Source organism: Channa argus, chromosome 15 (assembly GCF_033026475.1).
Source record: "Channa argus isolate prfri chromosome 15, Channa argus male v1.0, whole genome shotgun sequence".
Classification (NCBI taxonomy): Eukaryota; Metazoa; Chordata; class Actinopteri; order Anabantiformes; family Channidae; genus Channa; species Channa argus.
The window spans coordinates 20,563,800-20,581,009 of record NC_090211.1 but is presented as its reverse complement, the minus strand read 5'-3'; the positions used below and the strand labels follow the sequence as shown (position 1 = coordinate 20,581,009).

Here is a 17,210-nt window from a genome sequence, read left to right as displayed (position 1 = left end):
TGCTGCAGACTTGCGCTGATTCAACGCATTTTTTAAATGAGCCATGGTTATGACGATCAAATGTGTGTTTTAGAAATTATAATCAAAGGTTGTAATCACTGTTTTACGTATGTTTGTTTTATGAGCTACTTACTACCCACTATATTTCAATACCAGTATTAGGAAAAGGAAACATTATTAGCAGCTAGTGTGTTTTATATATATGAGTTAGTATTAGAAATATATGGTCAGAAAAAACAGTTTGCCATAAAGAAAACTTTGGTGCGGCAAAATGTTTGAGTAATTATTGTATAGTAATAATTGAGTTATTTTGTTTGTTTGGTAGTAGTCTAGCTTTGTTCATAAAATATAAAATATTATTGTTGTAGAAAATATCATTTTTTTATCAATTGTTTTAATTTTGCTGTTGTTCTTTCATTTAGTATTTAATTATGCTGATATAATTATGATTAAAAACCATGATGAAACGTCATGCACCATTATCACCCATGGTCTTAACGAAATCACAGGAGCAGCTTTTTAGCCTCGAACTTTTTTTGAAGCACAAGTACAAGAAAACATCAAGCAGTGTTGGAGGCAAATCAGTCCTCAAACTGCTTGTCGAGAAACAAATGATCTGGATGAGCATCCAAATGATATGACCACGTGCCCGTTAGAACAATCTTCTTCCTTTACTTCTACAAAATGCTGATCATGGTTTGTTTTAGCCAACAATTCTTTACGTTTGGGGAAATCGACATCCTGTTCCTAACAACATCTAGATATAAATTCTAAGCCAAAAAACCCCAGACCACAGTGACTGGGGGGTCAATACCTGCTGTAGAATTTTCAGTGCGAGAACTGCCGCAACCCTCCCCTCCACAACGCTCTGCTTCCCAACTCGCGTTTGTCGTCAACTCTTGCCTTCGCAGCGCTCTGGTTCCTGCAGTAACCTCTCTCCTTTACGGCGCTTTTGCGCAGAACCAGCGGGTCGTGTCGGTGCTGCTGCGGGCTGTTCATCGCCGCTACCCCACGTCGCCAACTCCCGGATCCGTTGGATGAGAAGAGGAGAAATGGCTGCAGCTCTGTCGCGCGCCCTCAAACTGCCCGGTGAGATGCGTGTTATTTTCCAATTGTGTGTCTGCCGCTGCTTTTATCACACGGCGCCATATCACACGCTTTCCAAACAACGGTATTGTGGATTTAGTGTGTGTGTGTGTGTGTGTGTGTGTGTGTGGGGAGCCGCACGCTGACGTCTGCGTGTCTCATGTTAGCTAATGTTAGCTGCTAACGTTAGCGCATCTTAACCCTAATAACACACAAATGCCCATAAATACATACATACAGAAAATGCATAATAACGTCATTTTTGAACAATCAAATATAATATGTAGTAGCACTTTTTTTTTGGCTGTAATTTTAAGTCTGTAATGATGAGCAGGGTATAAAAACATGTTTTAACTCTTCATCACAAATCACCTGTCACCTTATGTAATGAGACGAGAGACGGAAGTTCGCCCTCAAGTAAATTCTTGTGCAAATACGCTCAAGTTTAGCGAGTTTTACAGAAGGATGACAAACAACGACATACAGAATATTAATAAAGGAACAGGAGGCGCAGATTGAGGTATGAAGTTGTCAGTGCACAATAGCAAAAGTACTGATAACAGGATGATACAGAATAATAATAAGCAAGTCAGTTTATTTATTTATGTAAAAGTAGCAATTCCACAGGGTAAAAATACTACTAGTTACTAGTAATTGTAATAGCAAGAGTAAAAATGTAATAATAATTTAAAGTCAGTTATTATGTTCCATGTTATTGGATGTATTATTATAACTCATATTTTTTTGTAGAGTAAAGAACTACTAATTCATATAATACATCAAGACTAAAGATATTACAGATGTTTTGTTTGCTCTTTGTCAATGCATATTACTTTACTAAGGTATACAATATAAGTACAGTATGCTTACACAATGTGTACAAAGTACACTTCCTCTTCATTTTCTCTCCTACTGGTGTAATACGTTAGCTCCCCTTCAGTACAGTTTATCTGATCTTCCATGAAATTACAAAACTGTAAAAGAATGCGCTACGTTTCAGTGTAGTGGAGCAGGTCTCGAGTAAAGTTAAGGAAGCTAAGAGTCTTTACATAATCATTTTTATGATAAAGTTTCAAATTAGTAAGGAGCAAATGTACATACAAAATTGTACATATCTTAAAAGAATTATTCCCATTTCCATGCAGTCTTTTAACTTAAGGATGATAGATGCCAAAGAGCAATTAATACTGTAGATACTGACTTAGAAAGGTTCTTTTTTACACACTGCATTTACGGTTTACAAGAACTACATGGAATAAGCATAAGTGTTATATCAACATGTGAATAAAGGTTATTTTTTTATGCCTCTTGTATTGGAGCAGTTGTGTTTACATTTTGCAAAAATCAACATATAAATGTGGAATTTCACCACATGTGGCCTAATGGATGCATACAACTGTACTTCAAAGGATATATTACTAAATATTTGTGAGTAATACAACAGTCACATGTTCCATCTGTACTCACTAAGTGCCTTTGTGTCCCTGCAGGGAAGAAGGGTTCAGAGCTCGGGGAGTATGACCCCCTCACCCAGGCAGACAGCGACGACGAGAGCGAAGAGGACGACCTTGTGCTCAACTACCCCAGAAACGGCCTTGGCAGGGACCCTTGCCTTAGCACGGGCCCCTCAAAGCTGCGAGGAGGCAGGTCCGGAAGAGGTTTGGGGGCCAAAGATGAAGAACAGGAGGATGAAGAGGATGAGGAGGATGACGAATGGAGGGAGCAACTCCCCAGCAAATCCAGGCAGGACAGAGGTGACCTGAAAGGAATGCAGTACTGGAGCCACAGGGAGTCGGGCAGGGACAGAATGGGGGAGGACAGAGGGGGCCCTGGGCCACTGGGGGGAGCTGGGCTGGGGATTCACAGCACAGATGCAGAGGAGAAGAGGATGAGGATGAAGAACGCTGTCCGCAGTGCATTTTTCCTGGTGCCTCTGGTCTGTGCCACATTGCTGGTGCTGCTGTGTGCATTCCTGATCCCATGCCAGAAAGGAGAGCTGGAGAAGAAGCTGCAGTGGGAGAGAGCACTTGGAGACGCAGGAGGTAAAAGGACTAATGATCTGAGCTTATTGGCTTTGGTTTTTCTTATAACAAATAGGAAATAAAAGAGAACACACCCATATGTGTCTGAGCACGTATAGTTCATGTTAGTTTAGCTATTTTTAGTTACCATAAGCTATGAACTGTAATTTAGTCAGAATTTTATTGTTAATACATTGCTGCATAATGCTGACTTTGTAAAGGCTTCTTCAGGGGTCTGTTTGGCGAAGCAGTGCTGGCTTAACTCTAGTTGCACAGGATTATGAGCACTACTCTCAACAACCACACGTTCTGTTCCAACATGCACTGTGGTGAGGTGGCAACAAATACTAACTCATAAGTATTGTGTCTTTAATAAGCATTATGTTTTATTATATTGTGTATTGTGTAATGTTGTTGAAACGTGCTCTCTGAAGAATTATTCTTTAGCAGTATTTAAGAAAATGTACACCGACAACTCAGCCAGGAAATGTACTTAGCCTTTAATAATCACTGAATCACACAAGATATAAGCTTCACACAAACAGTGGCGAGGAGTCGGCTTTTTTACAGCGTTCGTTCGGTTTTGCTTCTGTCTGTCTAGGAGTGACTCCGCCTGCACTGGCATTGTGGGACGTGGATGGAGATTTGGTGGAGGACGTGTTTCTCGGCATTGCTGAATGGACCAATGATACTCATCCTGCACAAAGGAACAAAAGTAGGTGGGGAGGGGGTTCTTTGAAAAGGCGTGGCCTTCCCTGTAAGGATAGGGGCGTTTTAGAGGAGAGGGGGAGTGTGGTGTCAAAATAATGTCACATGGAGAAACATGTGCCTGATTAGTGTCATCGTGTGATAAGTTCTGCTGCGTGTACTGAACCATGTGCACGGATGGAAAATATGTCGTCCCATCTAACATCTGATCCCGTTTTTCCTTTTTAACCTCATGATGCTCTCGTCACTTTTACCCAGTTTACAGCGTGGTGGCGCTGTCGGCCGTCAGTGGTCAGGTACTGTGGAGGAAAGTCGTGGCAGAGTCTGTGATGTACATCCAGTGTGGCCTGCAGTACAGCGTCCAGCGGACCCCTGTGTGTCTCCTCATCAGCAAATCCATCCTCGTGGCAGTTAATGGCACCACAGGTTAACAACACCGGGCACGATTTGTACTTGATGCTGTTGATAACATGAATGGACATGTCCTGCTGACATTTAGTCCACACGTGCCTCCTAAATAAGGTTTCTGCAGAGAGCAGAAGCTCATATTAAACACTTTATGGATTATGGATTTAGTTCCTGCAAAGTAACTAGAGCTGTCAGATAAATGTGGCAATAAAAAGTCCAAAATGTATTTTTTAGTGTTATGTCTTGTCCTCGTATGCCTTAATTTGACAGTAGACAGTTTAGAGAGTAACTACGCGCAGGCACAGAAGGGTATGACATGCAGGAAAGATCCACCAGACCGGATTTAAACCGTGGACATTGTCAGTACATGGTACACGTCTTAACTACTCGACTACCAGCATCTAGTTCTCTACCCAGAGCACAGAGTAAAGTGTCTCAGTATTCACCGTGTTTAAAACCAAGTCAAAGAGGCCTCCTTTCACTCCTCAGGGAAGAATTTGTCATCTGTGCAGCTCAAGAACATTGAATCCCAGGCGGTTTTACTTCCAGACGTCCAGGGAGACTCAGTCCCAGATCTGCTGGTAGCCACCCTGCCTGCAGATGAGGTATAACTACATCTGAATGCAAATGCACACACCTTAATTACTGTTTTCCCCGCAGGCGTTGGATTTTTCTTCTTTGACTTCAAATGTCAAGGACACTAAGCACTGTGCGGTTAAATGTGCCAAAGGTCAGACAAGCATTCCTATGAAAATAGCAAACATAAAAAGGATGTCTTCACTGATCCCTGGGCCCCACAGTGGGTAAAACACCTCTCTGTAGTTCTAACGCACCTTTGAACTGACCTACTTTTTCTCCCAGTCTCACACAATCAAAGAGTAAATACTCTTTACTGATTAAACAAGCCTCATATCTACAATAGGTTTTACTCAGGCTAAGCTGCTGTGGCCCCTTTGGGTTGACGCACAGCACTTACAACTTTAATATATTTGCATATTCTCATAGTCCTACTAGGAGGTAGCTCGAACAAATATTTTGAGGCATGACCCAGCTTTATACAGTACCTGCATTGTAATCATGTGCAACTCGTGCAATTCATAATGTAACACAGTGCAAATATTTATCCGTAACATGTTGCAGCTGCTCACTCTGATATTGTTCTTCAGCCAAATGTGTGTGCCGTTGTGTCACTGTGTACCTGTTTTCAGGCTCTGGATCTCTCCCTGACCTTGATCTCTGGGCTGACCGGGGAGCAGATAGGACGTCCCGTACCTTTTAACCTCACCGCACAAGGAAAGCTGACCGGTCCGTTGCTGCATCAGACCGATAAAGGGGCGTACTACATCCTGTTTGGACTGGGTAATAGAATAAATCAGCAGTGTACAGGCATGACTTCGCGTTACCGGTTCTCATTATCAAGTTACTGATTCGGTGTTTGTCTGTCTCCTCAGGTAATGTCGAGGCCATCTCCCTGCGGGACATTTATATTCGTGCCACCAGCAGAACACCCACATGTCAGGCACTTAAAGTGAGGGATTCAGGGTGGGAGAAACTGAAAAACAATTCCACGTCCTTCGTACACATTTACAGGTATGAGTGCTCATTTTCAGCCCTGCTCCGGGCAGCGTGCACAACACGATGAAAGACTGCAGTGAGAGCGACAATGTCCGTCTCACGTGCGTTTTTGTCTCGGCAGAGGATCTGAGGGTGTGGAGTTCCTGCTCCCTTTCGTGGCTGGTTTTGGCAACAACCACAACAGCATGGACACCGTTTCCAACCTGAATGCCACCAGAAGTGACTGGGTGCTGGTGTACGGCTCCAGCAAACTGTCAGTGATCAAACAGAAGGACATCCGTAAAAAATGGACCTTCAGTTCAGATCCTATTCACAGGTAAAAAGCCCCGCACTCACTCAATTACTGTTACTGTCACATACAAGAAGAAGTTTGCAAAAGTTCCCCCGACTACAGTACGTATCTTTCTGTCCCAGCCAACCATCCCTGGGACATTTCAATGATGATGGAGTCCTCGATCTTTTCTTTCAACATTCAGCCAATGGTATCATGGAGGTAAAGCGCTTATTAAGGGTCAATAAATAAAAATGCTCAGATGCTGCAGCACCATGTGAACTGACCCTCTGTTCCCCGTTTGCGCTCAGGCTCAGGTCGTCGACGGGGCAAATGGGCATCCTCTCTGGTCCGCAGAGTTTGTTTGCCCTCGTCTCGTTTTGGAAACGTCCGCTATCTCCACCTCCACCGGCCAGTCAGTTTTCCTCTTCTGGGCCAGCGAACCCATAAAGAACGGCTCCAAGACAACTGTGAGTATGTGTTTTTTGGAGAGGAGTCACTTCTGCTCAGTAAATAGAAAAATGTAAGTCTGCAATGTATGAATCATGGGCATCGATGTCTTCTTTTTTTTTTTCACGTCAGTGGACCTCGCGCAAGAACATTCTCTGTGAGAGTTGCCTGTGTGAGTGTAAATTCTCTTAACGGCACAAATTTGGGCTCAATTTGCTCCTTTCAGATCGATTCAATTGCAAATAGAATAATCAACAGCTTTTACAATTACCATATACAGTAAGACCCCAGTCCACTTTTTCTATGGGAAACTTCCATTCACAAAGACGTCGAACAAGGCAAATGGTAAATGTTCTGCACTTACGTAGCACTTTACTACCTATCAGTGCTCAGAGCACGTGTCAGAAATCAGCCAAGAAAACACCAGAGTTAATGTAACACAGTCAGTTGTATTAGAGGAGCCGCAACACTGACTGTTACAGAAATACAGAGAGAAAGGTTCGTGCAGGACGTTATACCCAATGACTTATACGTGAGATATGTGTTATTAAAGAAAAGTGCAGCTACAGTAGGTGATGTTCCACTGTCAGCTGTTAGAAGACATGTGGATACTGGACACGGACCTGAAGAAAGACCCTACGTGCACCTAGGACCAAATATGAAAATACTAAACTCTAAAATACCTCTCAGTAGGTAAACTGCCATGTCCAGCTTTCAAATGAATCACATTTGGTATTTTTTATAAACTCTTTTAGACACAATCTCTACAGAGTGTGTGCCCCCTGTAACTCTTTGACTTTTAGAACAGGCACAAATATCTCTGCATAACTTTCTCAATTATGCTGCTTTCTAAATGTCAGGACTACAACTTGTTTCAGTGGTAACACAGCATCTGTGTGTTTTTCCACTCGCAAGCGACAGAGAGGGAAACGGGTGCACGCTAGCATTGTTTAATAAGAGAACAAAGGTTCATCGGTCAACATTGGTAATTTTCCATTACAGATGAAAGGCAGTGCATCTGTGCAGGACTCGTACGACAGGTTTGGACGGCTCCTGAATTGTTCATAAGAGAACATTCTCTTCGATCACTCTCATAGTGTGAACAGCTGGTTCTTGCTTGGGGCCCATTGTCTCTGAGTGAAATTGAGTAATTAATTGAGTAATTAATCGTCAATCGATCAATCTGCACACTCTGATTGTGCAGGTGGCACCAGGCGTAGCTGCAGCCGAGCCTCTCATCAGGAAGCTCTTCCTGCTTCACCCAGCGTATCCCACAATCCTGCTGGACCTCAGCAGTACCACAGACACAGCGGTCACCTCTGCAGGTAAAAGTTCAAATATAGTTCAACATACGCAGAAAGTAACATAAAAATCATTATTTCACCAGTGTAACAAGGACTGAACCTTTCATTAGTGTGAGAGCTTTCAGCAGTCACACTCTGGCTAGTCCTGAATGCTGACAGCTAGAAACACGGCTCCAACTAACTCTAACATGTTCAGCATCGTTAGGAGACGTGTGCTTTTACTTTGTCTGCTGATACCATGCACGTGTACAATAAGTGTTATGAATATTTCTATGATTTTGTCAATGGCAGTCTATGGGACGGATCATAAAAACATGAATATCATGATGATGAAATGCTTTTCATATTACAGTTTGGCCTCCATAGAGCGAGCGGGTGGAACCACGATTGATTAAATGACCTTTTGTTTTCAAGCACTATCACTTCTGAAATGTTCAGGGCTTCTAATCTCGCAGCAGCATAAGCTTCGAGCGGAGAAACCAGCTGGCTTTCAGCGTTCACACCCACTTTCTTCAGGAAATGCCCATTCTAGTTAAACTCGTCACTTTAAGGTTTGGACCTGACGTGAGATCGTCTCATGTTTATGTTTTTTTTCATTTGTCTGAAACTACACATTCTTAAGTTGAATAAACTTCAAATCAACCAAATTTACATTAGGATAACTCAAAAAGATTAAATACTTGTATGATGTTGAGAAAAACAGTGTAATGAACTGACAAACTAGAACAAACAACCAATATTTGCCAACAGACAACCAGTGGAATTACTGTAAAATGAATTGGACAACAGCTGCGGAGCATTTTCAACACCGTCTTAGATTTTAAATACCACTCGCTTCCTCCGGACTTCCTGTACCCCTCTCACCTCGGTGTCCTGCTTTGCCTCTGACAGTGAGTTATCAGGAGCATCAGAAAGACGCCTCCTACATCACCGTATCCTCCCAACCCACGACCGATTCAGTGCCCGGTGCTCGGATCGTCAAGAGCATGAGCCTCAGAGCTGCCATCACCAAAGGGCAAATCGTGAGGCTGGGAGAAAGCAGCAAGTCCGGGGGTCCGTTTAAACCTAGCGTGTTTGAGGTGAACAAGTTCTTCCGGCACCTGACTTTCAAACATCAGGTGAGGAAAAAAAACGGTGACACTGTATAAAGCCGGTCCAATCAGAAATGAAAGCATTCAGTGATTCTTCATTGATGACTGTGTTTGTGTAGTGATGTCTCGTGAACCGGAGCAGTTCGTCATGTCCCACGAAGTGGCTGGACTAAAGGGACCCGCATCAGGATGACAGGAACAAAGCTGTGGATACCTCTGCATTACAGACTAGATTAGGAAGAACTACATTATTTACTAAATTATTTACATGTTGATGCATTCACTCGGTATATATTTAATAACTGTTACTCGACAGGAAGAATTTTTCGAAGGTTTGGGCTTTGTTGGCACTATTTTGGCTTGATTTATGTTTGTACGATGAAAATGTTCATTTAAAGTGCACATGTCAACGTCTGTAAATTTTCCTTGAATGTTTGTAAATGTTTGGACTTGATGGCAGCAGAAAGTGAAAATGAACAATGTGTTTACAGTTTGCATTATTTATATCCATTAAGTGTCAACCGCCCCCCACCTCCCCCCTCCCCCCCAGTCACATGCATTTGTAATGAAGCTCACAGTCTTCTGTCTGCTGGAGGTAAGTAGTGCAGGCATTCTGTAAATATTGAATCTGTACAGTATTTATTGGTTTGCTTTAACATTTAATTTTTCCATTTTGTTTGCTAATTTATCCTGTTAGATTTTGTATTGTTAAATAATTAATGTACACTCTCATTTCACAAGAGGAAGGTATGAAAATGAATTCTTAACTAAAACTGCAAAGTGCACCGTGTGTTTATTTTTACCTTCTATTACCGTCACCAGCAGTGGAAAAAAAAATATTCAGCTCTTTTACTGGATATGAAGTAAAAGTATGTCTGTACAAGCAGGAACACGTGGTTAAAGTATTTGATGTGGGTGGGGATCAAACCGCCGGCAACAGTTACAGATAGTAGAACAACTTTATAGATAAAAGCATAAAAACGTCCAAAAAATGTTAAGGTTTAAAACGAATAGCTAATGCTGCGTATAAAAATTAATTGATAGAAAATTTGTATTCATACGCCCTGGAAATAGACTCTTGAGATAAAAAGAATCTATTTTTCTTGTAATATTTCTGGCCATTGGGTGATGCTGTTCGCACCACATTAAGGACCTTCTCACCTGCTGAGCCAATATGGTTTCCCTCATGTCAATCACCAGACACACCCCTCCCCTCTGTGCCCCTTTGAGAAGATGATGTGTCCAAAACCATGTACCCAACAACTACTGGAAACATTTCTCGGTGGCTATAACATATGTTTGTAGTTATGATTGGTTGTTTTTAATTTTTCCTTCCACACCCCATCACAAACAAAATGTCTTTTTACTCCTTTCAACACACCCTGATTGAGGCTATAGCCCAAAACGCATTGGTCACATAAACAATATTGTTCTAGAAGCTGCAAGTGTTTCAGGCGGTTTGACTTTTAAAGTGCTCAAAGCAGAAAATGTCAGAACATAAATGAATTTTGGGAAATGGTTTTGTAAAGTACACAAACTTAATGTGTTACTTGCCATCCATCTGTTTTAGGAGCAACTGAGCAGAGTTAATACAAGTACTGGTGTCTTTCAGTAAAAGTAAACTTACCACAGTGTACAAACTTTAGTTATTAACCTCAGTAAGCACAAATGTGGAAGCAGCACAACGATTTAAGCTTGATGTGACAGCTGCTTAATGTACCGCAGGGGGCGCTGTTGCCCCCTTCACGCCCAGAATAGCCTCTGTTTTGCGCATTGCTGCTGCTGCTGCTGCTTGAAACGCTCGAAACATGGCGTCGGTCCTTGGTCGCCTGGCCCGGCTGTCGGCCCTCAGAAACCTCCGGACCGCTCCGGTGACCTCCTCCAGTAGCACCGTGACACCGTGCCGGGCCGCCGTGTGCACGTCCTCCGGGGGCATCCGGCCCAAACCCAGGAAGGTGAGTGCGGGTGCAGAGGTGTGTGTGTGACGGGAGGGACCCGGCAGGACTTGTCCCTGCAGGACAGACTGAAAGAATAAGAGCAGCATCGGTGCGGGGACAGCTCTGGTAATAGCCATCTTATAGTAGAGCAGAGTAAGTGAGTAACAGCTGGAGGGGTCATGACCTCTGTATGAAGCCTTAATGTTTCCTGCTGGAAAGTGACAGAGCTCAGATAAATCGATGCACCAAACAAAAAGAAGCTCAAACAGACAAACGTTACCAGAGAGAAATAAAATGTAAAATGTACACAAAATGACCACAAGTAGATGTAAAACTACCAAAACTGGGAACAGTTTGATTTTATCACATACAAATATGACATCAGCTGTTGTGAAGTGCTTGTACTATTACTTGAGTATTTGTATTTTATGTTACTTTCTACTTCTACAAACTTTTTATTCCCTTACATCAATCTGTCACAGTTTTTTCTTTTCAGAATAAGCTTTCAGATAATTGACTCCATTGTTGCAGATTAAACCAGTGGTTTTCAAACATTCTGGCTCATCGCTCCATCAGACATCTTTGATTTCCATGAAAGGCTTCATAAAGTAGTTAAAGTTTGACCGTAAGCAACAACCTAAAAATGCTTTATTCTCAATTACTAATTTAGTATTTAAAAAAATAATAATTTACTTTCAAAAATGTTGCTGAGAATACTTACGTATGTGTAGTAGAATTGTACTCGGTATAGAGGATTGTCTCAATAATGCTCTGGTAGTTTTACCTACAGTAAATATCTGAGTATTTCTTCCACCACTGCTAACTTAGTTGTCTCTGTGGTGGGATGGTGGTGGGGAGCAGACCCCCTTGGGCCTTATCCGGATTGCTCTGGTAGTGGTGCCCTTCTTGTATCTGGGGACTCAGATCAGCAAGACCTTTGCAGCACTGCTGGAGGAGCACGACATCTTCGTCCCGGAGGACGACGACGACGATGACTGAGGGGTCCTGGTTGTCAGGTATCACCTGCTTGGATTGTGGACTTCACACATATGCACACACTTCAGTTTGTTAACCGCATTGTCAACAAGTCTACTCTTGTCCAAATCTAAACCGAAAAACATCCTGGACAAAGTATCACTCCACCAAGTATCTTGTAAGAGGTCAGAGGTCAGGTTGACTGAGGGAAAAGCTATTTTTTAAACTAAGCAAAGAGGTTAGTGGTGAAAACATACACACATAAAAAACATGTCTATTCTATAGCATAAGATTCAAGCATGGGGCTAAAAAACAAACTGAACCTTCTGAAAACACAGTATCAAAAGGGCCAAAGACTAAACACGATGCCTTCCTGTGGTTTAATCAAATACTGTATGTATGCTCTGTATGTACAGAGCCCATTATACAACCCCAATTCAAAAAAGTTGGGATGATGTCTAAAATGTAAGTAAACCAGAATGCAATGATTAGCGAAGCTCATCAACCCGTATTTTATTCACAATAGAACATAAATAACATATCAAGATGTTGAAACTGAAAAATCTTTGCAAATCATCGCGTTCTGTTTACGTTTTACACATCGCACAACTTTTTTGGAATCGGGTTTGTAGTTTAACTTGTACTTTCACAGTTAAGATCAAACCATTTTTTTAATTCTTGTTTTTATGTGTCGCTCCTCAGACTCAGTTTTTTTTTAGTACATGTGTGCTTGTTTTTAAGGTTTTCATTTATTGTTTTTTTGCTTTTTGTGCATTTGCCTGTGAAGCACGACGGGTTGATTCTAAGTGTGAACTGTGCTAATACATTTGATTTACCAGCAGCAGTAAACATCTTGTGACTTCATTCAGTCTTCCTGTACCTGTGACATCATGGAAATAGAATATAGACAGACCTCTATGACTTATCTTTGAGCTGTTTGGAGCATGGTGGGGCCGCTGTGAGACACATTTATTTAACCTGACCGAGAGACGGCGTCTCTACCAAGCAAGACGTAACTGTTAATGCTGCATTTGAGTAAAGTCTCCAACATTTCCTTTTCCCAAGCAGGCTAATTATGGCATAATAATGCTTTCATATATATTTTCCCTCCAATCACAGATCCCAAGATGTAAAACCAGTATGTCTACATACATAATCAGTGCTATAACACACACAGTGCAGCCAGACAGTATTCACCCCATAATGACAATGTGAAATGAGTTTGTTTGAAATCCGCCTTTGCTTAAAACCTTGTTGCTGCACCTTTAGCACCAATTGCAGCCTCAAGTCTTTTATAGTATGATGCTACAAGCTTGTCACAACGATTATTGGGCAGTTTTGAGTTCAATCCTTGTTTCATCAGACCAGAGAATTTTGTTACTCGTGGTCTTTCATCTACCACACAGGCCTGATTGGTGGAGTGCTGCAGAGATAGTTGTTCTTCTGGAAGGTTCTCCTCTCTCCACAGAGAAACACCGGAGCTCTTTCAGAGTGACCATCGGTTTGTTGGTCATCTTCCTGACTAAGGCCTTTCTCTCTCGATCCCTCACTTTGGCTGGCCGACCCGCTCTAGGAAGCGTCCTGGTGGCTCCACACTTCTTCCATTTACGAATGATGGAGGCCACCTTCACTGCTGCAGAAATGTTTCTGTACCCGTCCGTGGACTTCATGTCTGGGTTTGTGCTCTGACATGAGCTGATAACTGTGGGACCTTTTATATAGACAGGTGTATGATTTTCCAAATCGTGTCCAATCAACCCAATGTCCCACAGGTGGACTCCAGTCAAGTTGTAGACACATCTCAGGATGATCAGTGGAAACAGGATCTACCAGAGCTCAGTTTTCAGTGTCATGGCAAAGGCCATGTATACTTATGTACATAAGATGTATTTTCATTCTTAATTTTAGATTAGATTTCAAACTTCTTTTGCGTTGTCATTATGGGGTATTGTTTGTAGAATGTGAATACTTTCTGGATGCACTGTATTCATATGCTCATAATTTACAACCATCCATGTTTAGCTATATGGAAAGCAGAGTCAAGGAGGCACATTATTAATGGACAGTAAGAAAACATTATGCTAAGATATTAACTGCAAACCTCTCTGTCCTCCACAGATCACCTAGTTGTGTCACTACCACGGGAAGAATCTAAGCAGATCAGTGGGTCCCAGAGCTCCTCCTGCCGTTTGACTTGCTGTGTGCACTGGATTCAGGGTTTTTGCTTGTACCGAACACTGAGAGCTGTCCCAGACCGACCACGTTGTTCTGTGTTTGCATGCACTACTGTCATTTCAATAAAGAGAATGGAAAACGCAAAGCTCAGCACACGATCAGTTGGATTAGGAACACGTTGATGCAAATGTGCATCAAATTATGGTAAAATGCCCTTTTAAAACCCTGTAATATTCAGTTAGGATGTCTGTGTCTCCACTCGCTGCACGGCATCACTATCACAGTCTTAATTAACACACACGTTTACAGAAATATCAGTTTAAATGTGTTTTAAACAGTTTCCACCAGACAGCTAAAGTTGCCATGTCACAAATCTATTTAACCTCATTATTTGGTCATCTGCTTCTTGGACGTGTGTGTGAATGAATACTTAAAAATATTTTGAAGCAGTTACTCACAGGTGTTTTTGTTACAATCCCATAGTGTCTATCATTGTCTATTATTTAGGCTGAAACCAGCTTGTGTTTTTGTGTAGGCAAAAACCTCCATCCATCATCTGCAGCTGCTTATCCTGTGCAGGGTTGCTGGAGCATATTCCAGCTGTCAGTCCCCTGGACTGTTTTTGACACTTAAACAAAAAACTCTAGGGCGGTTTGAATTCAGACAGGACCTTCTTATCCATATGGTTCAGGAGCTGAGCTACTGCTCTTTATTTGGATCTGTCATTTCAAGCATTTTGAAGTAACATAACTCAAATAAAACTGGTTCTGGATAGAAGACACAACCTCAGATATGTAAGTTTTAAGTGTATATTTACAATAAAGGGGACATCTGTCAGACAAGATACACGCAAGAAGGGGTCAAAGGTCGGACGACAACTACTCAGATCACGGATCATGACCTCGGTAGAATTTGGACAGGAAGTCAGTGGGATGAGGTTCCTCGGTCTCATGGAAATAGCGCATTATGTGAGTCCTCTGCTTCCAGATGTGGATTGTTTCCTCAAGTTCCATTTTCCCCTGGGGTTAAAGAAAATGCACAGAAATATGAATGAAAATAAATAGAATATTGTTGCTCTAAGAAACAGGCCATGAACACTTAGAGGATGTACTGGGTGTCCTCGGAGTTACTGTCAGTGAGATTATGGTTGATACAGCGTACAAATTAGCACAAGGCAGTTTTTACCTTAATAACCAACATGTCGATCACACGGGGATCAGTGACGTGCTTGTTTTTGTCGAACACCTCCCTCACTTTGTCTCTTCCCTGACGTGTTGTGATGTCAAGCTGAAACAATGTAACTGTAGTGAAACAAACACAACATACATTGTTCAGGAACAATTTTACATCATTTCATTTGTTTTATTTTAAAGGACAAGGCTGGTGTCGGTTTCTATATTCCCCACAGCCACCCAGTGCAATAACAAGGCTTATTCATGGGCTTTTTGTGTTTGTGCTGATCCATTTTTATGGCTGAAACAGCTGTGAGTAGTTAATGTGATTCAAACCAGCTCCATAAATATCTGCTACATCATTAGTGATGTTTACATATAACATATGAAAGTTATTTATTGGTACTTTTTTATATTAACCCTAAAAACGCTTGTACTCAAGACCAAAAACATTTTAGATTTCTGTAAATGTTATGTATGAGTCACCAGTAAAATAAATCTGACAGGACATCTGGTCTGTAACTCCCCAAAGTTCCCCTTTCATTGTTACAAACATGAAAAAACTGCAGTCCTAGTTAATGTGAATTAAATAACTTAATGTTGAGGACTTTCTAAAGTAAGCAGCCAGAAATCCGCTTTTTGAATTAGTTCTCTCCGTGAATCTCTACATGAAATAAACTGTTTTGTTAGGCACATATGCCACAGTCTCTATTTAATACTGGGGGAAAGCAGCATCTGCACAGTTTGCTTGCAGCTGAACTTCCACCAGAAAATTATTATTTAACACGCAATAAACCAGTGGAGTTCAATTACCCCAGTCAATGGTTATTAATGTACTTTGTCGTGACAGAACTGTTAGCATAACGTTAGCACTGCGGTGCACAGACGCGACCTTGACGATAGCGCAGCTTTCTACACACGCACTCCGACCTACGCACCTGTGTTAGGAACCTCACGGTACCAGGCCCGGTACAGCTCACGGACCCTTCGCTTAGCTTCGTCCAAGTCCCTGCTAAAAATCGGTTTGACAAATTTAGCAGCCGCCGCTGTCGTTCGGGTCGCCGCTGTGGACGCCATGACTGCTGTCGCTAAGTGTTTCCGGCGCGTCTTCTTCACTGGTGTACATTTCTTGACAAGCCACTTAGCGCCACCCAGAGGAGAAGTCTCATAACGACAGGTCGCCCAAATTATTATTCGTGGCAGAATCAGAGGAAACAGATATTCAAGTAACAAGAGAAAAAAAATCTTCACTAAAAAGGACTGTAGTTTTTTTTTTTTTTTTTTTTTTTTTTTTTTTACAAGTACTTTAAATTCTTTACCTAAGCTGAAGTACTTAGTAAAGTACCCTGAAATGTACTTGAGGTACAGATTACTTAGCAATAAAAAGATATCTAAGAGATATCTATATCTCTCGATCTATCTCTAGAGCCAGCTTTAGAGGTGGCTCTTTTTATTGCCAAGTAAATTTATGAATAGAAGAAATAAATGAATGTATGATTTCTCACAGTAAATAGTCAAATCAAGTTTCTGAAGTGGTTCTCTACTTTAATCTGTACCTCAAGTACATTTCAGGGTACTTTACTAAGTACTTCAGCTTAGTTAAAGAATTTAAAGTACTTGTAAAAAAAAAAAAAAACTACAGTCCTTTTTAGTGAAATATTTGCTCTTGTTACTTGAATATCTGTTTCCTTTGCATCTGCCACGAAGAGTTATTTGAGCGGCCTGTCGTTATGAGACTCTTCCTCTGGGTGGCGCTAAGGTGTTTAGCTCTATCTATATTCAATTAAGTTCACCTGTACAATCTAATACAAGCAAAAACAGCAACTCTGCAATCATGTCTTACTTTTATACTTTTACAAGGTTATAATTTCTCAGTTTTTAGGTTGAAACACCAAGGTGATAATTCTACTCTGTTCATTATTGAGGTAATAGTGGATGGTGGAGTTATACTGAAGAGGTGGTTGTAATGTTTTGGCCACCTCTTTTAATGAGGGTAGAGGGTCTTTCAACAGACTGAGGCCAGTGTGGCAATAGTCA

General features: G+C 41.5%; 3 protein-coding genes across 6 annotated transcripts; 2 read left to right on the top strand and 1 right to left on the bottom strand.

Annotated features, from left to right (window-relative positions):
* The first annotated feature begins 847 nt into the window (after positions 1 to 847).
* Positions 848 to 9,688, top strand: fam234b (family with sequence similarity 234 member B). Of its 3 annotated transcripts, none has more exons than XR_010910888.1 (13): positions 848 to 1,089; positions 2,577 to 3,128; positions 3,709 to 3,822; positions 4,074 to 4,241; positions 4,713 to 4,828; positions 5,432 to 5,582; positions 5,675 to 5,813; positions 5,920 to 6,114; positions 6,213 to 6,291; positions 6,381 to 6,539; positions 7,724 to 7,844; positions 8,279 to 8,374; positions 8,715 to 8,853. XR_010910888.1 is itself a non-coding variant. In XM_067478192.1 (13 exons), the coding sequence occupies exons 1-13, from the start codon at positions 1,038 to 1,040 to the stop codon at positions 9,034 to 9,036; spliced, it is 2,076 nt and encodes a 691-aa protein (XP_067334293.1). In that variant the 5' UTR covers positions 852 to 1,037; the 3' UTR covers positions 9,037 to 9,688. The 3 variants fall into 3 exon arrangements, 2 of the variants coding, with proteins under 2 accessions (XP_067334294.1, XP_067334293.1); XM_067478192.1 differs by lacking the exon at positions 8,279 to 8,374 and adding an exon at positions 9,034 to 9,688 and having other exon boundaries at positions 852 to 1,089; positions 8,715 to 8,941; XM_067478193.1 differs by lacking the exons at positions 4,074 to 4,241; positions 8,279 to 8,374 and adding an exon at positions 9,034 to 9,688 and having other exon boundaries at positions 851 to 1,089; positions 8,715 to 8,941.
* A 984-nt stretch (positions 9,689 to 10,672) lies between these two features.
* LOC137100384 (essential MCU regulator, mitochondrial-like) lies at positions 10,673 to 14,450 on the top strand. Of its 2 annotated transcripts, none has more exons than XM_067478199.1 (3): positions 10,673 to 10,869; positions 11,713 to 11,867; positions 13,945 to 14,450. In XM_067478199.1, exons 1-2 carry the CDS (start codon positions 10,723 to 10,725, stop codon positions 11,848 to 11,850), a joined length of 285 nt encoding a protein of 94 aa, XP_067334300.1. In that variant the 5' UTR covers positions 10,673 to 10,722; the 3' UTR covers positions 11,851 to 11,867; positions 13,945 to 14,450. The 2 variants fall into 2 exon arrangements, with proteins under 2 accessions (XP_067334300.1, XP_067334299.1); XM_067478198.1 differs by having other exon boundaries at positions 11,680 to 11,867.
* A 346-nt stretch (positions 14,451 to 14,796) lies between these two features.
* Positions 14,797 to 16,285, bottom strand: ndufa6 (NADH:ubiquinone oxidoreductase subunit A6). The gene is made up of 3 exons (XM_067478197.1): positions 16,112 to 16,285; positions 15,187 to 15,302; positions 14,797 to 15,020 (listed from the first exon to the last, which is right to left on the bottom strand). The coding sequence occupies exons 1-3, from the start codon at positions 16,248 to 16,250 to the stop codon at positions 14,889 to 14,891; spliced, it is 387 nt and encodes a 128-aa protein (XP_067334298.1). The 5' UTR covers positions 16,251 to 16,285; the 3' UTR covers positions 14,797 to 14,888.
* Positions 16,286 to 17,210: the final 925 nt, after the last annotated feature.

Bases quoted from the DNA above. Each gene is read 5' to 3' on its own strand.
- ndufa6 (XM_067478197.1), bottom strand. From the start codon at position 16,250: ATGGCGTCCACAGCGGCGACCCGAACGACAGCGGCGGCTGCTAAATTT. The intron at 15,303-16,111 runs GTGCGTAGGTCG...GTTTCACTACAG, and splicing joins CCGTGAGGTTCCTAACACAG to TTACATTGTTTCAGCTTGAC. The intron at 15,021-15,186 runs GTAAAAACTGCC...CTTTAACCCCAG, and splicing joins TCGACATGTTGGTTATTAAG to GGGAAAATGGAACTTGAGGA.
- LOC137100384 (XM_067478198.1), top strand. From the start codon at position 10,723: ATGGCGTCGGTCCTTGGTCGCCTGGCCCGGCTGTCGGCCCTCAGAAAC. The intron at 10,870-11,679 runs GTGAGTGCGGGT...CTGCTAACTTAG, and splicing joins TCCGGCCCAAACCCAGGAAG to TTGTCTCTGTGGTGGGATGG.
- fam234b (XM_067478192.1), top strand. From the start codon at position 1,038: ATGAGAAGAGGAGAAATGGCTGCAGCTCTGTCGCGCGCCCTCAAACTG. The intron at 1,090-2,576 runs GTGAGATGCGTG...GTGTCCCTGCAG, and splicing joins GCGCGCCCTCAAACTGCCCG to GGAAGAAGGGTTCAGAGCTC. The intron at 5,814-5,919 runs GTATGAGTGCTC...TTGTCTCGGCAG, and splicing joins TCCTTCGTACACATTTACAG to AGGATCTGAGGGTGTGGAGT.